Source organism: Mastigoproctus giganteus, chromosome 4 (genome assembly GCF_048544385.1).
Source record: "Mastigoproctus giganteus isolate SK-2022 chromosome 4, ASM4854438v1, whole genome shotgun sequence".
NCBI classification, from domain to species: Eukaryota; Metazoa; Arthropoda; class Arachnida; order Uropygi; family Thelyphonidae; genus Mastigoproctus; species Mastigoproctus giganteus.
In genome coordinates, this window is record NC_143578.1 from 144858087 (window position 1) to 144879097 (window position 21011).

A 21011-nucleotide genomic window follows, 5' to 3' on the forward strand; every position below is an offset into this window, starting at 1 on the left:
TCCTTTCTAAAATAAAGTCTCCAGACCTGTACACAATATTCAAGGTGTGACCTCAATTCAAGGTGTGCAAGCTCATTGCCTTATACAAAGGGATAATCACCTCCTTTTCCCTGCTAGCAAAATTCCTGTATATCATTGACAATACCCCATGATCTGCTCTGGCAGCTTGTCTGCATTTCTCACAAAATTTCACATCTGACTGCATAATCACTCCCAGGTCTCCAGTTTATACATGCGCAACAGTATCAAAAGCTTTCTTGAAATCCAAGTATATGATATCAAAATTATTTTTTTCATCTAATTCCTTTGTAACCATATCATAGTATCCAATCAAATTTGTCAGACAAGACTTCCCCTTAACAAACCCATACTGTGTCTGAATTATTGCTGCAGTCTTGTCTAGATGATCCTGCAATGCATCTTTAACCAGTGACTCCATTATTACACTTGGAACAGAAGTTAAACTAACTGGTCTGTAATTACTCGTGTCATCTATCCCCCTTTGTTAATTCAGGATAGATTTGCACATTTCCACTCCGTAGGGAATTCCCCTGATTCCAAGGATGCTCTCATAATTATGGCTAAGGGTTTGCTTAGTTCATTTGCCTCCTCTAATATAATGTATTGATCCCATCCACCCCAGGTGCCTTCCTTATGTTTAACTTCAACAATTTCTCTTCCACTTTGCTCTCAGTTATTACATTAACATTAGCATTAGTAAGGCATATGATGTAAGAAAGCAAGCTTATATAGCATCAGCCAGAAATAAAAAATAAAAAACCCTTCCCATTTCACCCATCCATTCACTCCATATGTTTGTATAGTTCTGCGTTGAATTTTTTTAAAGTTGCTGACCTCCACTACAACAGATGGAAGTTTGTTCCAACTATCAACCACCTGCTGGCTAAAGGCAAATTTCTGCACATCTATTCTACAATTGTCTCTCCTCAATTTGAATTTATGCTCCCTCAGGTGAGTAATCTGAGAAAGAGGAAGATCCCATTAGCATTGAGCTTGCTCAATCCATTCAAGGCCTTATACACCTCAATTAGATCACCTCGCAGGTGCCTAGTCTCCAGGCGCCTCCGTAGCCAGGTGGGAAGGAGCAGCAGTGCATAGTACACGCTTCTTGATTAGACCGGGGTTCGAGCCCGTCACCACCAAATATGGAGGATGCGGAAAGGTCAGGGAATGACCACCGCATATCCCGGAGCAATATGGCCTTAGTTGCTAATGCTCCTAAAAAAAAAAAAACCAAACCAAACCAAGCCTAGTCTCCAGAAGCTGCAATGAACTTAAGCCTTTCTTGGTAACCCCAACCTTTTGTTCCACTCACAATCTCGTTGTCCTTCTCTGTACTCGTTCCAGCAGCTCTACATCCTTCCTAAAATGAGACCTAAAGACCTGTATACAGTACTCAAGGTGTGGCCTGACCATTGCCTTATACAAGGGGACAATCACCCCCTTATCCCTGCTGGCAAAATTTCTGTATATCTTTGACAAGACACCATGAGCTACTCTTGCAGCCTTTTTGCACTGTTCAGAAAACTTAAAACTGACTGCACAATTACCCCCAGATACTTTTCATTCTCCACTACTCTGAGTGTAGTACCACCCAGTTGATACGGTACTCTGGGGTTACTGCTACCCTTATGCAGTACTTTTCATTTGTCAATGTTAAACTTCTGTTGCCACCTCTCAGCCCATCTGCTCAACTTTTCCAGATCATGTTGCAGTAGTGTACTGTCATTACTGTCATGAACAACTCGGCCAACCTTTGTATTGTCTGTAAACTTAGACATTAAGCCTGAAGAGCAGTGTCCATTGATAATCAATCTCTGTCTTCTCTCATTCAACCATCCTTTTATCCATTGTAGCAACTTACACTTAATACCATACTGCTCCAATTTGTACAGTAGTCTTCCGTGTGCCCCGGTATCAAAAGCTTTCCTAAAATCCAAGTATATGATATCAAAATTATTCTTTGCATCCAATTCCTTTGTCACCACATTATAGTATCCAATCGAATTTGTCAGACGAGACTTCCCCTTAACCCATGCTGTGTCTGAACTATAACTACAGTCTTGTCCAGATGATCCTGCATCACTTCCTTAACCAGTGACTCCATTATTTTACCTGGAACAGAAGTCAAACTAACAGGTCCGTAATTACTCTTGTCACCCTTTGATACCCCTTTGTGAATTGAGGTCACATTTGCACATCTCCAGTCCATGGGGACCTCCCCAGAGTCCAAGGAAGCTTTCATAATTATGGCTAAGGGTTTGCTTACTTCCTTTGCTAAACATGTGACCACTAATAGCCAATATTACAAGGCTGCAATATTGAACTGGAATTTGTAAGAATTTCAGTGTTGGAACAAGTCATGGCATAGGGCAAATAAAGAAAAAATAAAACTTGTAATCTATTTCATAGATGTTCTACCACTGTGAACTAACTTTATTCTTAAACTGTAAGCAGTAGGCATGTTATACAGCAAGTTTTGATGGGCTGTATGAAGAGATGACTGCACTGATGGTATGCTGATCGGTGGTATTTTTTCCTAGCCAGTTCCAGTGATAGCATAATGCAGGCATGGCAGACTGTAATCAGTGGCATTAATTAGTTTTGTGAAGCCTTGAGCTGCCAAGTGAGCACATTGTCCTCTTTTAACTGCAAATTAGAAATAAAAACTGTATTAATTTAACCCATTTTATTGAAACCAACTGAACATGAGTTTCGTGAAAATAAATTAGGTGAGAGAAAACAGGCAACTCAGTAGTGGCAGCACAAAGAATGCATTGGGAACCAACTCCTGCTGTGTAAATTCAGGATCCTGGACCTTTACTCCCTTATAGAGGTTGTTTTTTTTTTTTTTTATTATTATTATCACTTTTGTGTGATATTTATATGTATCAGCCAAAGTATTGGTTCTTGGTGTGTTGCTATTGTTCCAGATATAAGTGTCAATCCTAAAATGGAGTAACTGTAAAAAGTTGTCTTTCAAGACAAGTTTTTACTGTACTTTTATGGCAATAAGTAAACTCGGCAACCCAGATCTTTATTTGCATATTAGAGAGCTTTTTTATTCTTATTTTTATAGAGCTTTTTTATAAAGCTTTTTCATATAGAGCTTTTTTATTCTTATTTATCTAGAGCTTTTTTATTCTTATTTTTATTCAATATTAAAATTTATCTTTCAGATGAAAAGTTTTGAAAGTGTTCTAAAAGCCATACAATGAACTTTATTTTTTACCTCTTAAAATTCATGTATATATAGTGTGCTTATAAACTGAAAAAAAAAAAAAAAAAAAAAACACTTATCATTATGAAATGCTGTTAGTATAATAAAGCTAAACCAATTTTGTATGATTAATGGGATTCAGTATGCCTTAAGCTATGATCTAATCATGTATATCCACAGGATATTATTAAAAATTAAATATAACATAGTGCATTTATTTAAATACTAAATTTGGTTTAGCTTTAATAGATCCTGGCAGTTAATTCATTCAGCAATGGCTTATTAAGCAGGAGGTGAGTATGGCTATAATAAGCCATTGCTGAACAAATTAATGAGAAAGTTAACAGTACTTCAAGCACTAGCTGAATAATTATATAATATACCCTGGCAGTTGTTTACAGGTTCTCAGTATATTAAATTAGTTTAGCTGTAATCAATAGTTATTTATAGGTTCTGTATATATCAGATTGGCTTAACCAATTTAGTATTAGTATTACTAGTGGCAATGATGCAAGAAAGCAAACTTATATAACATGAGCAAAAAAAAAAAAATAATATATATATATATATATATATATATTACCCATTTCACCTATCCATCTCTTCCAGTAGTTTGTCTAGTTCTTCCTGGAATTTATTCAAACTATCCAATTCCATAACAGCAGATGGAAGCTTGTCCAGCATTCAATCATCTGTTGGCTAAAAGCAGACTTCTGTACATTTAGTACATCTATTCTGCAACTATTCTTCCTCAGTTTGAATTTGTCCCTCTCATATGCACAGTCTGAGCAAGATGAAGAATCCCATCAGCATTGAGTTTTCTCAAGCCATTCAAAGCCTTAATTAAACATCTCAGTCAGATCACTTTGCAGGTGCCTAGTCTCCAAGCACTGCGATTGAAGCATTTCTTCATAAGAGCATCCCTTTGTTTCCCCTCTAGTCTCATTGCCCTTCTCTGTAATAATGCCTTAGTATTTTTTCTTATGTGTATAGTACACTTTTTGGATTACTGGGCTGTTAGAATCTGTTCAGTTATATTAAAAGAAGATGCAAAAGAGATAGTTAAACCTTTAAAGAGATCATTCATTTAATAATGAGAGCATTCTTAGATTCAGAAGGAGTACCAGCAGACTGGAGATGTGAAAATGTATCTACTATTCACATGACTGATTTAGAGGTAAATTGAGTAACTACAGACCTTTAAGTTTAGTCTCTGTAAAGTGTGAACAACAGAATAAATATAAAGAAGTAATGGAAGATCATCTTGATAGGAGTAGAGCTATAAGGCAATCACAGCATGAGTTTTTTAAATGGAGATCAGTGCATCACCAGTCTGATTAACTACTATGAGTTATCACAAAGGAACTGGATGCAAAGAGTTATTTTAACATTCCATACTTAGAATTCAATAAAGGCCTTTGATACTAGACCATATGTGCAGTTGTATGAATTTGAGCAATGTTGTATTAGGACAAGTTTTTCCTCTGTAAAAAATGATTAGCATTAGTAGAGGTATATGATACAAGAAAGCAAGCTTATGCAGCATCAGCCAAAAAAAAAAAAAAAAACCGCTCCCATTTCACCCGTCCATACGTTCCAAATGCCTGTCCAGCTCAGCCTTAAATTTATTTAGGCTATTAGCTTCCACATCAAAAGATGGAAACCTGTTCCACCAATCAACTATCCACTGGCTAAAGGCAAATTTCCACTTATCTATTCTACAATTATCTTTCCTCAGTTTGAAACTGTGCCCCCTCAGGTTCTTAGTCTGAGCAAGAGGAAGAATCCCATCAGCATTCAGCTTGCTCAACCAATTCAAGGCCTTATACACCTCAGTCAGATCACCTCACAGGTGCCTACTCTCCAGGTGCTACAATTTGCAGAACTTAAACCTTTCTTGGTAAGAGCACCCCTTTGTTCCCCTCACCAATCTTGTTGCCCTTCTTTGTACGCATTCTAGCAACTCCACATCCTTCCTAAAATGAGGCCTCCAGATCTGTACACAGTAATCTAGGTGTGGCCTGACCACTGCCTTGTATAATGGGATAATCACCTCCCTGTCCCTGCTAGCAAAATTCCTATATATCATTGACATTGACAAGACACCATGACCTGCCCTGGCAGCCCATCTGCACTGCTCAGCACAATTGACTGCACAATTGCCCCCAGGTCTTTTTCACTTTCCACTTCCCTGAGTGTAGTACCACAGATTTGGTATATTTCTCTTCGGTTATCGCTACCCATATGCAGTACTTTGCATTTGTCGATGTTAAACTTCAGTTGCCACTTCTCAGCCCATTTGCCCAACTTATCTAGATCCAGTTGGAGTAGCATACTGTCTTTATTGTCGCTGACAACCCTGCCAACTTGTGTATCATCTGCAAACTTAGACATTAAACCTGATATACCTTCATCAATATCATTGATAAATATACAAAACAACAATGGGCCCAACACCAAACCCTGGGGAACTCCACTAACAACATTTGTCCACGAAGAGCAGTGTCCATTGATTACCATTCTCTGTCATCTCCCACTCAACCATCCCTTTATCCGTTGTAGCAACTTACCCTTAATGCTATACCTCTCCAATTTGTACAGCAGTCTTCCATGTGCAAATCAAAAGCTTTCCTAAAATCCAAGTATATGGTATCAAAATTATTTTTGGCGTTCAGTTCCTTTGTGACCACATCATAGTATCCAATCAAATTAGTCAGACGAGACCTCCCTTTAACAAACCCATGCTGTGTCTTAACTATTACTGCAGTCTTGTCTAGATGATCCTGCAATGCTTCTTTAACCAGTGACTCCATTATTTTCCCCGGAACACAAGTTAAACTAACAGGTCTGTAGTTACTTGTCACCTTTTTAACCCCCTTTGTAAATTGGTGATACATTTGCACACCTCCAGTCCATGTGGACCTCCCCTGAGTCCAAGGAAGCTCTCATAATTATGGCTAATGGTTTGCTTACTTCCTTTGCTGCCTCCTTTAATATAACTGGATAGATCCCGTCCACCCCAGGTGCCTTCCTATGTTTAACTTCAACAATTTCTTCTCCACTTTGTTCTCAGTTATTACAAAATCACTTGCCTTCCTGTTAGCATTTGATAAACTTCTGGCACTCCCTTCATTGAATGACTTCTCATATGTGAATGTAGATGCGAAATACTCAATCAGTTTATCAGCTACCTGAGCATGATCATCAATAGTCAACCCATCTATGTTAAGTGGTCCAATCTGATACATCCCTTTCTTTCTAGAGTTTACATAAGTAAAGAACTCTCTGCTGTTTTACTTTGCAAAATTTGCCAAAGATTTCTTGTAATCTGCCTTCGCCTGCCTAACCTCCTTTGTGACTTGATTACAGACTAGTTTATACCTGCCGTAGGCTTCTGTGTCACTTGATACTTTATATGCATCCCATACATTCTTCTTCTCTGCCATGAGCCTCATTAATTCCTCTGACATCCATTTAGGCCTAAACCTTGAACAGTATTTCTTAGTTGGATTAGAAGTATTTCTTAGTTAAGTGATAGAAGACAGAGTAATTATAACTGGCTGCTGCCTTTCATGAACTAATGTGTTGAGTGGGTTTCCAACTCATCACATTAGTTCATGTTGGGATCCTGGTGAATAAATTTAAGGATGATTTGGAAAAAAGTATTAGAAGGGATGGAGAAATGAATGTTTTTTTTTTTTTTTTTTTTTTTTTTAGCTAGTACATCTATAAGTATTGCTTTTAACCCTGAGTTAAACCCTATGCAAAATGCAATTCCTCTGTGCACATGAAAAATCCCCAAAAAATAATTCAAAACTGTTTTTTGATGCCATTATATTTTCAGTCTTTTCTGAAGATGACTGTGAAAAGTACATGTTTTGTATTAAAAATTTATTTTAAATTAATTTTTGAAAATTAAAACTTTCTCAAATTTGAGTTGCCAGGCAGAAGCATTGGTTGGTGTCTATTTTTTTAAACAGCATATAGAAATTATATACTTTTTCTGTTACTCATTGAGATTTTGGTGTATTTACATGTATATAATTTTTTCCATAGCTGTGGGACTGGGATATGTGGATGAGACTACCAGATATTCGAAAGGGAAGAGAATGTATAGTTCCTGATGTGTCCCGTACGTACCATTTTGGTTCTTCAGGATTAAACATGAATTCCTATTTTCAAGATGTGTATTTTAAGAAACATGCATTTAATACACAGCCTCATGTTGAACTAAAAGATCTGGACAGGTAAATGTTAATTGGAAGTTTTCATTTAATTTACTGCTGTTAGTAAAATTATAATGCAGTTGTTCTCTAAGCTTATGTTCTCTGCTTAATTAATCAGCATGAATTTTATTTTAGCGTGAAACAAGAAAGTTACGAAGAAGTGATACATGATCTCTTAAGGTAAGTAATACTTTCCTCAAAAGTCTGTCATTTGTAATTCATTTATCTTATTTTTTTAATATCAATAAACCTGTTGTTTGTTAAAAACCAATTTATTATTTAACCCTCAAAATTTAGTGAGTCATATTTAAAAAAATATACAGTGGTACAATTAATAATGCCTTTGATTAATGATACTTTAGTTTATGATGTGCCTCTCATAGAACCTTTGCATCTGATTAATGATGAATGCTTCAATTAATGATATCAGTGCAATAATATTCTGGGCTCATTTTTGGCCAAGAAAAGTGCTCATGAGCCATGCAGTCTTCATTTTTGGCCACCCAAGTACCCCTAAAGTCAAGCATTAATTTTAAGCCGACAACAATACTCTAAAATCATGCAGTTGCATTTGAGTGCTTGGAGACCATTTGTCTGGGATAAGTGAATGTGAAGGAAAAGAAAAGCAGGGAAATCAATTTCTATGCAAATGAAGAAAGATTTTTCAAAATATTAACATTGAAAACAATGTTAAAGTAAGTGCACCTGTAAGTGAATGTGGTGTTATGCAATCCACGGTTTTGACAATCATTAAACAAAAAGGATGCATTAAAAACAAGGCAAGTGATGGATGCTTTTACCAGTTTTCAAAGGATTAATTTTAGAAATGGAAAACTATTAATGCTTTGGTTTGTGAAAAATGAAATGAAAGATGAATTTCAGTGCTCAATTTATTTATGACAGGGCTAAAGCTGTGATTTAAAATGTGACACTTCACAGTCATCAGATTCCCATTTTGAAGACTTTACAACTAGTCAAGGATGGTTTAAGCATTTTAAAAGAGACAACCACAGTTAAAAGTGTAGCCAGGCATGTGAAGCTGCAAGTGCAGATAAATAGGTTGTTTTGTGAATTAATAGAAAAGGAAGGTTAATTTTTTCACCAAGTGTTCAGTGGATGAGACTAACCTCTTTTGGAAGAAGATATGAAGTTCTCTGAGCAGTGCAGACGGGCTGCAAGAGTAGCTCATGGAGTATTGTCAATGATATACAGGAATTTTTCCAGCAGGGATAAGGAGGTGATTATTCCCTTGTATAAGGCAATGGTCAGGCCACACCTAGAGTACTGTATACAGGTCTGGAGGCCTCATTTCAAGAAGGATGTAGAGCTGCTGGAACGAGTACAGAGAAGGGCAACAAGATTAGTGAATGGAACAAAGGGGTGCTCTTCGAAGAAAGGCTTAAGTTTTGCAAATTACAGTGTCTGGAGACTAGGCACCAGCGAGGTGATCTGATAGAGGTGTATAAAGCCTTGAATGGTTTGAGCATGCTCAATGCTGATGGGATTCTTCCTCTAGCTCAGAATAATCACCTGAGAGGGCATAAATTCAAATTGAGGAAAGACAGATGTAGGATAGACGTGCGGAAATTTGCCTTTAGCCAGCGGGTGGTTGGTTGGTGGAACAGACTTCCATCCCTTGTCATGGAAGTTGATAGCCTAAATAAGTTTAAGGCTCAGCTGGACAGGTATTTTGAACGAACAGAGGGGTGAAGTGGAAGTGATTTTTTTTTTTGGCTGATGCTGAATAAGCTTGCTTTCTTGCATCAAATGCCTCTACTAATGCTAATGCTAAAGATTCCAAACATTATCTTGTTGCTTGGTGCTATTGCTTCTGGCACTTCAAATTAAACTCCACAATTGTGTATTGCTCTATAAATCTCAAGGTATAAGCATCAAAAGTTTATCCAAGGTGAATTGAGGGTCAAACCACAAGGCATTGGTGACCCGGCAGATATTTATTGAATGGGCAGTTGAATTTTTTGTCCTGCTGTGAAGAAGTACTAAGATTCCAAAGAGAACCAACATAACTAAAAATGAAGCTGCTTTGCCAAGCCTATGAAGGACAGGATTATCTTGTTGCTTGGTCCTAATGGTTCTGACAACTTCAAATTAAATCCTACAGTTGTATATTGCTCTATAAATCTCAGAGTATGAGCAGAAAAAGTTTATCCAAGGTGAACTGACTGGTATTGAAGGCACTGCTGTTTTTATACTGTGTACTTGGCCATGACCCTCAGCTTTCTGCATTCTTTGGGATGCAAATTTGATTTCATCAAAGTGATGTTCCTGCTAGCCGACACCACTTCTTTATTCTGGCCTGTTGATTAACAAATGATAGCCAGCTTCAAGAGGCTTTACATGAAGATGGCATTTAGTAAATACTAAAAAGCAACATTAAGTGATGATGTCATGATGCCAAAGGAATTTTGGAAGACAAAGTTCAACATCTTGGAGTTGTAAAAAAACATTGTCATGTGGCAAGAAGTCTTAATTCACTACCTGAATGCTGCTTGGAAAGCTTTTTGGCTAGCCAAAAAGCTTTGAGGATCAGGCTAATGTTGATCGAGAAATTTCTGTTAGTCAGTCTATTGGACTTGAAGTGGGCAAAGAGGACGTTGAAGACTTTGAGTCTTATGAAAGGGAACTAACTGCTGAAGACCAGCACCAGTTGAAATCTGTGATCAAACATGATGTTGGAGAAGACAAAAGAAAGCAGGATGATAATATATGACAACTGTAAAAGTTAAGAAAATTCCATATCATTAGAACCAGGTGAAGAGATTGGCTGCAAGGCATAGAGCAATGTTAGTATAAATATTTTTTTTACTAATATGAAATTCTCAAATACTATTCAGTACTGTATTGTAATGTTCATTTTTCAGTGAAAAAGTTCAACTTCCAATATTATTGAAATGGATTAAGCCTTTAGCATGTATTTCGTATGCTGAGTAATGATAATTTTGGTTTGTGATTGAGGGATAAAAGGACCACTGTATATGTATATAAAGTGCATAAATATATACTTTTGTAATTATAAAGCAAGTGAAAAGTTATAAAGCAAGTAAGATGCTAATTTCATTGTTAGAGCAGCCAATGCACACACAGCTGTTCTGCATTGTTTTTCTGTCTTTATTGTCTAGAGATATTATTCCTCATATACTGTAACAGAGATTATAGACTTAAGCTCACTTCAGAAATTATTAAAACTTAGCATAGTACTAGGCCTTGCAGAATAAGCAGGTTTGGATTAAATAAATTAAATAATTAATTTATTAATTGTATCAAGAAAAATTACAATAGTTTGAGAAAAGAAAGGTACTCTTATGTTTTTCTCTCTTTACTGCTGGGGATATTATTGTCTCTCCACTGACAGCGACAGCTTGGGAATGCTCACTTTAGAGATAGTTACTTTATTCACCACTTGACCTAAAGTTTCTCATATCACTTTTAATTGAATTGAAACTGGGAATGCTGTATTGGCCCAGTGGAACAGATTAATAAAGAAGCAGGATACCATTTCATTGCAAGTATTGAATTATTTTGAGAAAAAAAAAACACTGGTCCTGCCTTCTGTATTCCTATCTGGGGATACTCTTGTCCTTCTAGTGACAGGCAGCTTTTGATATTCGTAAAAAAATTACATTGTCCATCAAAAGATTTTCTTCCACACTGCATGATTTCTTATATAGATTAGACACATTTATTTGCATTTTGATGCAGATTGCTGATTGAGACTATATGTTGTGTGATGAAGAGCCAAATAATTCCAAAACCAGTAACACCAATGCCCTTGAAGTTTTAATAATTTCTGAAGTGAGCTTAAGTCTATAATCTCTGTTACAGTATATGAGGAATAATATCTCTAGACAATAAAGACAGAAAACAATGCAGAACAGTGTTGTTATTTTCTCATACTATTAATATTTTAAAATTTAATTCCTGAATTTGATGCTTAGTATTGGTAGTGGCAAATGATGCAAGAAAAAGCAAATTTATACAGTGCCAGCAAAAAAAAAAAAAAAAAAAACACATCTACTTGATTTCTTGTGGGATTCTATTGTCAGTCAAGGTTATTGTTATAGTCAAATTGTCACTGATGGACCATTATTCATGAACCTCACAGTTTGAATTTGCCACTACAGTAATCTTGTTTGCAATTATAAATTCTACTTGTTTAAGGAAAGAATTACTAAATTCTTTTGTTGTCCATCAAAAGATTTTCTTCCACACTGCATGGTTTCATATGTAGATTAGACACATTTATTTGCCATTTGATGCAGATTGAGACTATATGTTGTGTGATGAAAGAATTACTAAATTCTTTCATCAGACAAGAGAATTCAACAGAAACAATTGTCTAGAGATCCCCTATAGAGAGCATCCTAAGAGAAATAATTGCAAAGGATGCCCCCAAGGCAGAATGCGCTGGTCCCAAAGGAACTAGTATTTGTTGGTGACTCTATTGTCAGGGAAACGGGAAACATGCTTTGTAAAAAGGATAGGTGGAATAGGACCAGGGTATGTCTGCCAGGAGCAAAAGTTGATGACGTTGTAGAGCGGATATCATCTTTTAAGGGCACAAAAGGTGATATAGTTGTACACGTTGGCACTAATGACATTAAGAGTAGGAGACCGGCGGAATTACTTGACAAGTACAGGTCACTGATGAAAAAAAGCCGTGAATTAGGGTTGAAATTGAAAGTGTCTGCAATTCTGCCCAGACACGATAGGAGGGAGTATATGATGAGAGCCCTGTCAATCAATTCGGCCCTGGAAAGATTGTGCAGGGCTCAAGGGGTAGAATTTTTTTCAGCCTGGTCTGTACTTGTTAACAGGAGAGACTGCTTCTACAGGGATGGGATACACTTAAATAGAAAGGGTGCAAGAATGTTTGCTGATGCTATCGAGGCAATGTTAGGTGGGTCGGAAAACTGCTAGATTGGGGGGATACAAGGACTAATAGATTAACAGTAGCCACTGGCAGAGGTGAAAGTGATTCTTGCACTGCTTCTATTGGAATGAGCCGCAGCCTGGAAAATAAGATGCAGGATATTTCAGAGACTGCTGGGAATCATTGGGGTACAAGTAAACACATGGGTTGTGTTAGGGTAGCTAAGAAAAAGAACAGGTGCATGTATACTTGTGTGTACACCAATGCTAGGAGTTTAGTAAATAAATTTGATGAATTTGAGGTATTGCTCAAAACATCAAAGGCAGATATTGTGGGGATTTCAGAGACGTGGTGTCACACAGATATAAGAAATGCAGAACTGGAATTTGGGGAGTACAATGTCTACAGAAAGGATAGACAGGATAGGAAGGGAGGAGGGGTTATGCTATTAGTTAAAAAACACATAAAATCCAAGGAAGTGAAGCCAGTCGACATCGCTGGACAGTGCAGTGTCGAGTCAGTTTGGTGTGACATAAGCATTGGGAGATCAAAATTGAGAGTAGGAGTGTGCTATAGGCCTAATGACTCTGATGAGTATAATAAGAAACTGTTCGGAGAAATAGAGTGGGCCAGTAAATCAGAGAGTCTTATAATGGGGGATTTTAATTTCCCAGATATTGACTGGAATTTGGGGGCTGGTCACTCACACAGTAGCAAGGCTTTTGTGGATTTATTGGATGATTGTTTTCTACATCAGCATGTTCGGGAGGCAACTAGAGGGAGTAATACTCTTGATTTGATTATCAGTAGTGATTCTTCATGCATTAAGAATCTGCAGATAAATGAACCACTTGGTGGCAGTGATCACAGTGTGCTGAAGTGGGAGTTACTCAAAGAGGTAACTACCATTAGGGGTAAAGGGAAGGGGTATTGCTTTCGTAAAGGCGACTACAATGGACTGAGACAGTATTTAAATTCTATACAGTGGGATCAACTGATGATATTGCCAACAGCAAATTCAAAATGGGAAGCATTCAAAGAACTTATCGTGGAAGCTACTAGGCTTTACATACCAACTAAGAAATATTGTTCAAGGTTTAGGCCTAAATGGTTGTCAGATGAACTAATGAGGCATATGGCAGAGAAGAAAAATGCATGGGATACATACAAATTAACACGTGACACGGACGCCTATGATAGATACAAGTTGATCTGTAACCAAGTTACAAAGGAGGTTAGGCAGGCGAAGGCAGATTACGAGAGATCCTTGGCAAGGGATGCGAAGAAAAACAGCAAAGAGTTCTTTACTTATGTAAACTCTAGAAGGAAGGGGATGAATCAGATTGGTCCACTTGAGATCGATGGGTCAACTGTTGATGACCCTGCTCGGGTAGCTAACAAACTAAATGAATATTTTGCATCGACATTCACACATGAGGAGTTATTCAGCGAGGGGAATGCCAGAGGTGTATTCAACTCTAGCAGTAAGCTAGAGAATCTTGTAATAACTGAGAGCAAAGTGGAGGAGAAATTGTTGAAGATAAACACAAGAAAGGCACCTGGGGTGGATGGGATCTATCCAGTTATATTAAAGGAGGCAGCAAAGGAGGTAAGCAAACCCTTAGCCATAATTATGAGAGCTTCCTTGGACTCAGGGGAGGTACCCATTGACTGGAGATGTGCAAATGTGACCCCAATTCACAAAGGGGGATCAAAGGCTGACACAAGTAATTATAGACCTGTGAGTTTAACTTCTGTTCCCGGAAAATTAATGGAGGCACTGGTGAAAGAAGCACTGCAGGATCATCTAGACAAGACTTCAGTTATAGCTAGGACACAGCATGGTTTTGTTAAGGGGAAGTCTTGCCTGACCAATTTGATTGGATACTATGATGCAGTCACAAAAGAACTGGATGCAGGGAATAACTTTGATATTATATACTTGGATCTTAGAAAGGCTTTTGATACTGTTGCACATGGAAGACTGCTGCACAAATTGGAGCAGTGTGGCATTGGAGGCAAGTTGCTGCTATGGATAAAGGGGTGGTTGAGGGGGAGAAGACAGAGAGTGGTAATCAATGGACACTGCTCATCGTGGACTAATGTTATTAGTGGAGTCCCTCAGGGTTCAGTATTGGGGCCTTTATTGTTTTCTGTATTTATAAATGATATTGATGATGGTATATCAGGCTTAATGTCCAAGTTTGCAGACGATACGAAGGTTGGCAGGGTTGTCAAGGACACTACTGACACTATGCTGCTGCAACAGGATTTGGAAAGGTTGAGCAGATGGGCTTCGAGGTGGCAAATGAAGTTTAACATTGACAAATGTAAAGTACTACATATGGGAAACAGCAACCCCAGAGCAACGTATCAACTCTGTGGTACTACACTGACAGTGGTAGAGAATGAAAGGGACCTGGGGGTGGTGGTGCAGGCAGATATGAAGTTCTCTGAGCAGTGCAGACGAGCTGCAAGAGTAGCTCATGGTGTATTGTCAATGATATATAGGAATTTTTCTAGCAGGGATAAGGAGGTGATTATTCCCTTGTATAAGGCAATGGTCAGGCCACACCTAGAGTACTGTATACAGGCCTGGAGGCCTCATTTCAGGAAGGATGTAGAGCTGCTGGAACGAGTACAGAGAAGGGCAACTAGATTGGTGAATGGGACAAAGGGGTTCTCTTACGAAGAAAGGCTTAAGTTTTGCAAATTACAGTGTCTGGAAACTAGGCACCAGCGGGGTGATCTGATAGAGGTGTACAAAGCCTTGAATGGTTTGAGCATGCTCAATGCTGATGGGATTCTTCCTCTAGCTCAGAAAAATCACCTGAGAGGGCATAAATTCAAATTGAGGAAAGACAGATGTAGGATAGATGTGCGGAAATTTGCCTTTAGCCAGCGGGTGGTTGGTGGGTGGAACAGACTTCCATCCCTTGTCGTGGAAGTTGATAGCCTAAATAAGTTTAAGGCTCAGCTGGACAGGTATTTCGAACGAACAGAGGGGTGAAGTGGAAGTGGTTATTTTTATTTATTTATGTTACTTTTTTTTTTTTTTTTTTTTTTTTTGGCTGATGCTGCATAAGCTTGCTTTCTTGCATCAAATGCCTCTACTAATGCTAATGCTAATGCTAATGCTAATGACATAAGCAATGAAAGCCAGGAATGTGTAGAAATTACATAAAATAATTAAAACTGTGTCACAACCGCAAGCAAAACAGACATTAACTGAGGTGGTTTGATGAGGCATTCAAGCACACAAAAGCCCTAGAATGGTCCTCATTGAAGTGTGATTAAGAGGCTTATCAAGCTGAAACCATAGGGTGCTATTACTCTTATATAATGAATGTCTAGCAAAAGCAAGCCCTTTACAAACTGAACAGGAGGTGGTGAGGTGTTATGATTTTGGTTAAAAAGCATATGGATTCTCAACCAGTCCAGTTGGTCCAGTTGGCATAGACCATTGTAAAGTTGAGTTAGTCTGGTGTAACATAAAACCCTGGAAAAACAAAAATGAGAACAGTATGTTATGGGCCAATTGAATGTGATCATTTGAACAGCTATACAGAAAAATATTGTGGGCCAGTAAATCAATATCAACTATTGATTTACTGCATATTTAATTTTTAATTTTCCAGTTATTGATTTGGAAGCCTTGGGTAGTCACTCACTCACTCACTCAGTAGCAGAACATTTCTCAATTTACTGGATAACTATTTTCTATGCAGTCCACTTTATCTGGCAATCAGCAGTGACTGTTCATGTATTATGAAACTTCAATTGAAGGAACCACTAAATGGCAGTGTCCATATTTGTGTGGACATCCCAAAACTTCACTTGTTATCTACATTAACAAGTGAAGTTTTGGCATGTGGATACAAAAAGAATACACAATTCTAACTGAGAGTTAATTGATGTGTTACCATAACAGAGGAAAGTGGAGAAGAAATTGCTGAAGTGCAAAGTAAATAATGTGCCTAAGGCTGATGGAGTCTATCCAATTATATTAAAAGAAGCAGTAGAAGAGGTAAGCAAATCTTTAGCCAGAATTATATGAGAGCATCTTTGGAGTCAGAATAAGTCTCTATAGACTGAAAATGTACAAGTGTCTCTCCTCTACACAAAGGGTGAAGTGAGTAAATAGACAACTATAAGCTTGACTTTTGTGCCAAGAAAAATCAAGGCGTCAGTGGTTAACCTAGCGGTGAAGGTAGGTCACCTGACAAGTGACCTTTGAAAATAATGATCCCATGTTAACCATTAATTAATGATTTACAACCGAAAGTTTTTTTACCTTCCTAAATATAATCAAACTTTAATGCAGTTTTTTTCTGAAGTGATAGTTTTTTATGGTATGTTGTACCGAAACTGTGTGCAAGGATCTGTAAGTGACCCACCGCTGTCTTTGCAACTGTTTGCTTGAATGGTGTAATAGTGGACAAGCACTGATGTAATGTTTGTTTATACTTTCACATTACTTGATTTTCTTCTCCCACTTGTTCAGTCTTACCCTAATTGTTTTTGAAAGATTTGTTTTCACATAATAAAGATGGAGATACAAAACTTGATATTCACTCAAGATGGCCACTTCACTGCAGGAAGCATGATATGTAGTTTGTTTTTTTCACATTGTGAACTCTCCAAGTTTGAAATAAACCAAAAAATGAAAGTAATAGTACTGAATATATATATAATGTTTTTTTTTAAATTTATTTATCAACTATTGATTTACTGCATCTGATAAACTGTCTTATAAACTGAAAATGGAAGAGAATATGAGATTGTTTCTATTTTATGCCTAAAACATTTTTTGTGCAATTTTCAGCAGAATTTTTATTTCTTTATTTATTTTTTTTAAATGAAGAGGTGCAAAACACCATGTTTTAAAATTTTTATTTTTTTTATTAAAACTTAAAGTACATTGTAATAAGCACTGTTGTCTGTTGTAATAAGTCTATTGTAATAAGCACTGCAATCCATTAAAAAAATTAAATATTGACACTGTTTAAGCAGAATAAAAAAAATAATAATAATAATTTTTTTCCCAGAAATTAATGAAAGTTGGTCACCTGTCTTGTGACCCATCACTGTTTTTGCTACACTTTGGGGCATCCCTGCCAAGTTAGAGAAATATTGCTGAATCATCTGGACAGCAATGCAGGTACATGATAATTGCAGCATAATGTGTGACCTTCGCTGACCAATCTGATGACTATTTTGATTTCAGTAATTTTTTTATATCTCACTTTTTCACCTTTGTTCAAGGGCATAATATTTTGATTTTATCATTGATTTGACTGGGCTTCAATATATGGAAATGCTGCCACCCATAGGACTTTTAGTATTATTAATATTATCTTTACTTATATAAACTCAAAAAGGAAGGGGATGAATCAGATTGGCCCACTTGATATCGATGGTTCGACTGTTGATGATCCTGCTCAGATAGCAAACAAACTGGATGAGTATTTTGCAGCAACATTCACACATGAGGAGCTAAGGATTGAAAATGCCAGAAGGTTATTAAATTGTAGCAGGGTGCTCAATGATCTTGTAATAACTGAGAGCAAAGTGGAGGAGAAATTGTTGAAGTTAAACATAAGAAAGGCACCTGGGGTGGATGGGATCTATCCAGTTATATTAAAGGAGGCAGAAAAGGAACTAAGCAAACCCTTAGCCATAATTATGAGAGCATCCTTGGACTCGGGGGAGGTCCTCATGGACTGGAGGTGTGCAAATGTATCCTCAATTCACAAAGGAGGATCAAAGGGTGACACAAGTAATTACAGACCAGTTAGTTTCACTTCTGTTCTGGGTAAAATAATGGAGTCACTGGTGAAAGATGCATTGCAGGATCATCTAGACAAGACTGCAGTAATAGTTAAGACACAGCATGGGTTTGTTAAAGGGAGATCTTGTCTGACCAATTTGATTGGATACTATGATATGGTCACAAAGGAACTGAATGTCAAAAATAATTTTGATATCATATATTTGGATTACAGGAAAGCTTTTGATACTGTTGCACATGGAAGACTGCTGTACAAATTGGAGAGGTATGGCATTAAGGGTAAGTTGCAACAATGGATAAAGGAATGGTTGAGTGGGAGACAACAGAGAGTGGTAATCAATGGACACTGTTCTTCGTGGACAAATGTTATTAGTGGAGTTCCCCAGGGTTCAAAAGGTTGGCAGAGTTGTTAATGACAGTAAAGACAGTATGCTACTCCAACTGGATCTAGATAAGTTGGGAAAATGGGCTGAGAAGTGGCAACTGAAGTTTAACATTGACAATGCAAAGTACTGCATATGGATAGCAATAACCCAAAAGAAATGTACCAACTCACAGAAATGGAAAGTGAAAAACATCTGGGAATAATTGTGCAGTCAAATATGAAGTTTGCTGAGCAGTGCAGATGGGCTGCCAGGGCAGGTCATAGAGTCTTGCCAATGATATATAGGAATTTTGCTAGCAAGGATGGGGGGGTGATTATCCCATTGTACAAGGCAATGGTCAGGCCACACCTAGAGTATCGTGTACAGATCTGGAGGGCTCATTTTAGGAAGGTGTAGAGTTGCTAGAATGAGTACAAAGAAGGGCAACAATATTGGTGAGGGGAACAAAGGGGTGCTCTTACCAAGAAAGGTTTAAGTTCTGCAAAGTGCAGTGCCTGGAGATAAACACCTGTGAGGTATTCTGTTTGAGGTGTATAAGGCCTTGAATGGGTTGAGCAAGCTGAATGCTGATGGGATTCTCCCTTTTTCTTAGATTAAGAACCTGAGGAGGCATATATTCAATTTGAGGAAAGACAGTTGTAGAATATATGTGCGGAAATTTGCCTTTAGCCAGTGGGTGGTTGATTGGTTGAACAGACTTCCATCTTTTGTTGTGGAAGTTGATAGCCTAAATAAATTTAAGGCTGAGCTGGACAGGCATTTGGAATGAAATGGGAGGCATTTGTTTTTTTTTTGTTTTTTTTTTTTTTTGCTGATGCTGCATAAGCTTGCTTTCTTGCATCGTATGTCTCTACTAATGGGAATACTAAAGGAGGATGCAAACCTGATACTAAATAATGAAACAGGCCTACGCGCTCTGGATTCATTAAGAAATTTATTATAGTTGCACACAGAGCGTACAAATAAAAGAAGAAATATATAAGCTTTCGGCTATATGGTAGCCTTCCTCAGAATTAAAAATACATGAATTCATGTATTTTTAATTCTGAGGAAGGCTACCATATAGCCGAAAGCTTATATATTTCTTCTTTTATTTGTACGCTCTGTGTGCAACTATAATAAATTTCTTCTGATACTAAATAATCAAAGAATCCTCACATTTGGATTAGAGGCCCTACCACCAAAAAGAAAGGGACCTAATGTTAAATTAATTCTCTAATTATATACGACTTGGATAAGGACATAACCCCGACTGAGATCCAAACAGAGCTGTACATAAGAAACTTACAGCAAGACCATTCAGGGGAGGAACAATCAACCATCATGACTCCGAGATTTCAGACTAAAGCTAGAGCAGCAAACACCACCAACTGGGTGGTAGAGCTCTCATCAGTGGCCTGGAAGATTATATGTCAGAAAAACAGTCTTTATCAACTGGGGCAGCCACTACCTCAGGGAGTACGTGCCTGTGTTGTAAATTCGGGCATACTGCCCACACCTGTGCTCAGACTCAGCCCACCTGCGGCCATTGCATGGAGTGGAGACTGGGGACACAAGTTTAAAAACTGTCCAAATAAGGACAAAGACCCTATCTGTACTAATTGCAAGTCAGTAAAAATGGAATGCAAACACTCGATAAAGCACCCCAAGTGCCCCTCATACATCAAAGCCAAGAGCATGTACCAAACTTGGAACTGATTAATGGGTACAACTAAGAAATTCAATACCACGGAGATTAAAATATTCTAGCATAACACACAGAGGGCCATCTGTACATTACATAATCACAGAGCCCAGCACTGCAACCATAAAGAAGAATAGACCCTCCCAGGGAATGGGCCCCATGGTGGAGCCGGGAGCTTCAGACCCTTAGGAAGGTCACAAATAGAAGGAAACAATTCCAAAGAGCCACAGGTCTTGGCCGCAGGCTGAGGTGGAGGCCTTAAAACAACACTACAGGGAGGTAAGAAGTTTGTCTCCACCGCTGGAAACATGGATCCCTGGGGGGTTGTATACAATGTAACCACGAACAAACTCCCCAGTAGAGAAGTCCTCACAACAACCCGAATGCCACAAGGCACTCTAACAACAATGTGGGAGGAATCAGTCAACAACCTCCTAAACGCAATACTGACGGAACCATCACAGCCCACCAGTGAACAACAACTCAAGCTGTTCAAAGAAAACAAGGAATACCTCATGGAACAGAAGGAACCACCATTTACAATGGAGGAACTCCAAGAAGTGGCTGCCCTGATAAGGCCCAAAAGATGCCCCGGAAGAGAAATGCTTGAACCTGAAATAATAACGAAGGTTGTTGACCTAGCACTCTAACTTCTCCTAAGATTGTACAATTGGTGCCTGGAGGCTGGCTACTTCCCTGTTGAATGGAGAACAGCAAATGTCAAATTAATTCTCAAAGCCCCAAGCAAAAATCCAGCACTCCTGGAATCATATCGACCCATAGTGCTCCTAA

At 37.9% G+C, this 21011-nt stretch overlaps 1 protein-coding gene across 7 annotated transcripts in view; it reads left to right on the plus strand.

Annotated features, from left to right (window-relative positions):
* LOC150087109 (protein O-linked-mannose beta-1,2-N-acetylglucosaminyltransferase 1-like) overlaps positions 1-21011 on the plus strand; it is a 637681-nt gene that overhangs the window by 571399 nt on the left and 45271 nt on the right. For all 7 annotated transcript variants that reach the window (XM_090372960.1, XM_090372959.1, XM_090372965.1 and 4 more), the window contains 2 exons: positions 7298-7488; positions 7603-7647. In XM_090372960.1, coding sequence (XP_090229086.1) covers positions 7298-7488; positions 7603-7647 — 236 coding nt within the window. The remainder of the gene's footprint in view (positions 1-7297; positions 7489-7602; positions 7648-21011) is intronic.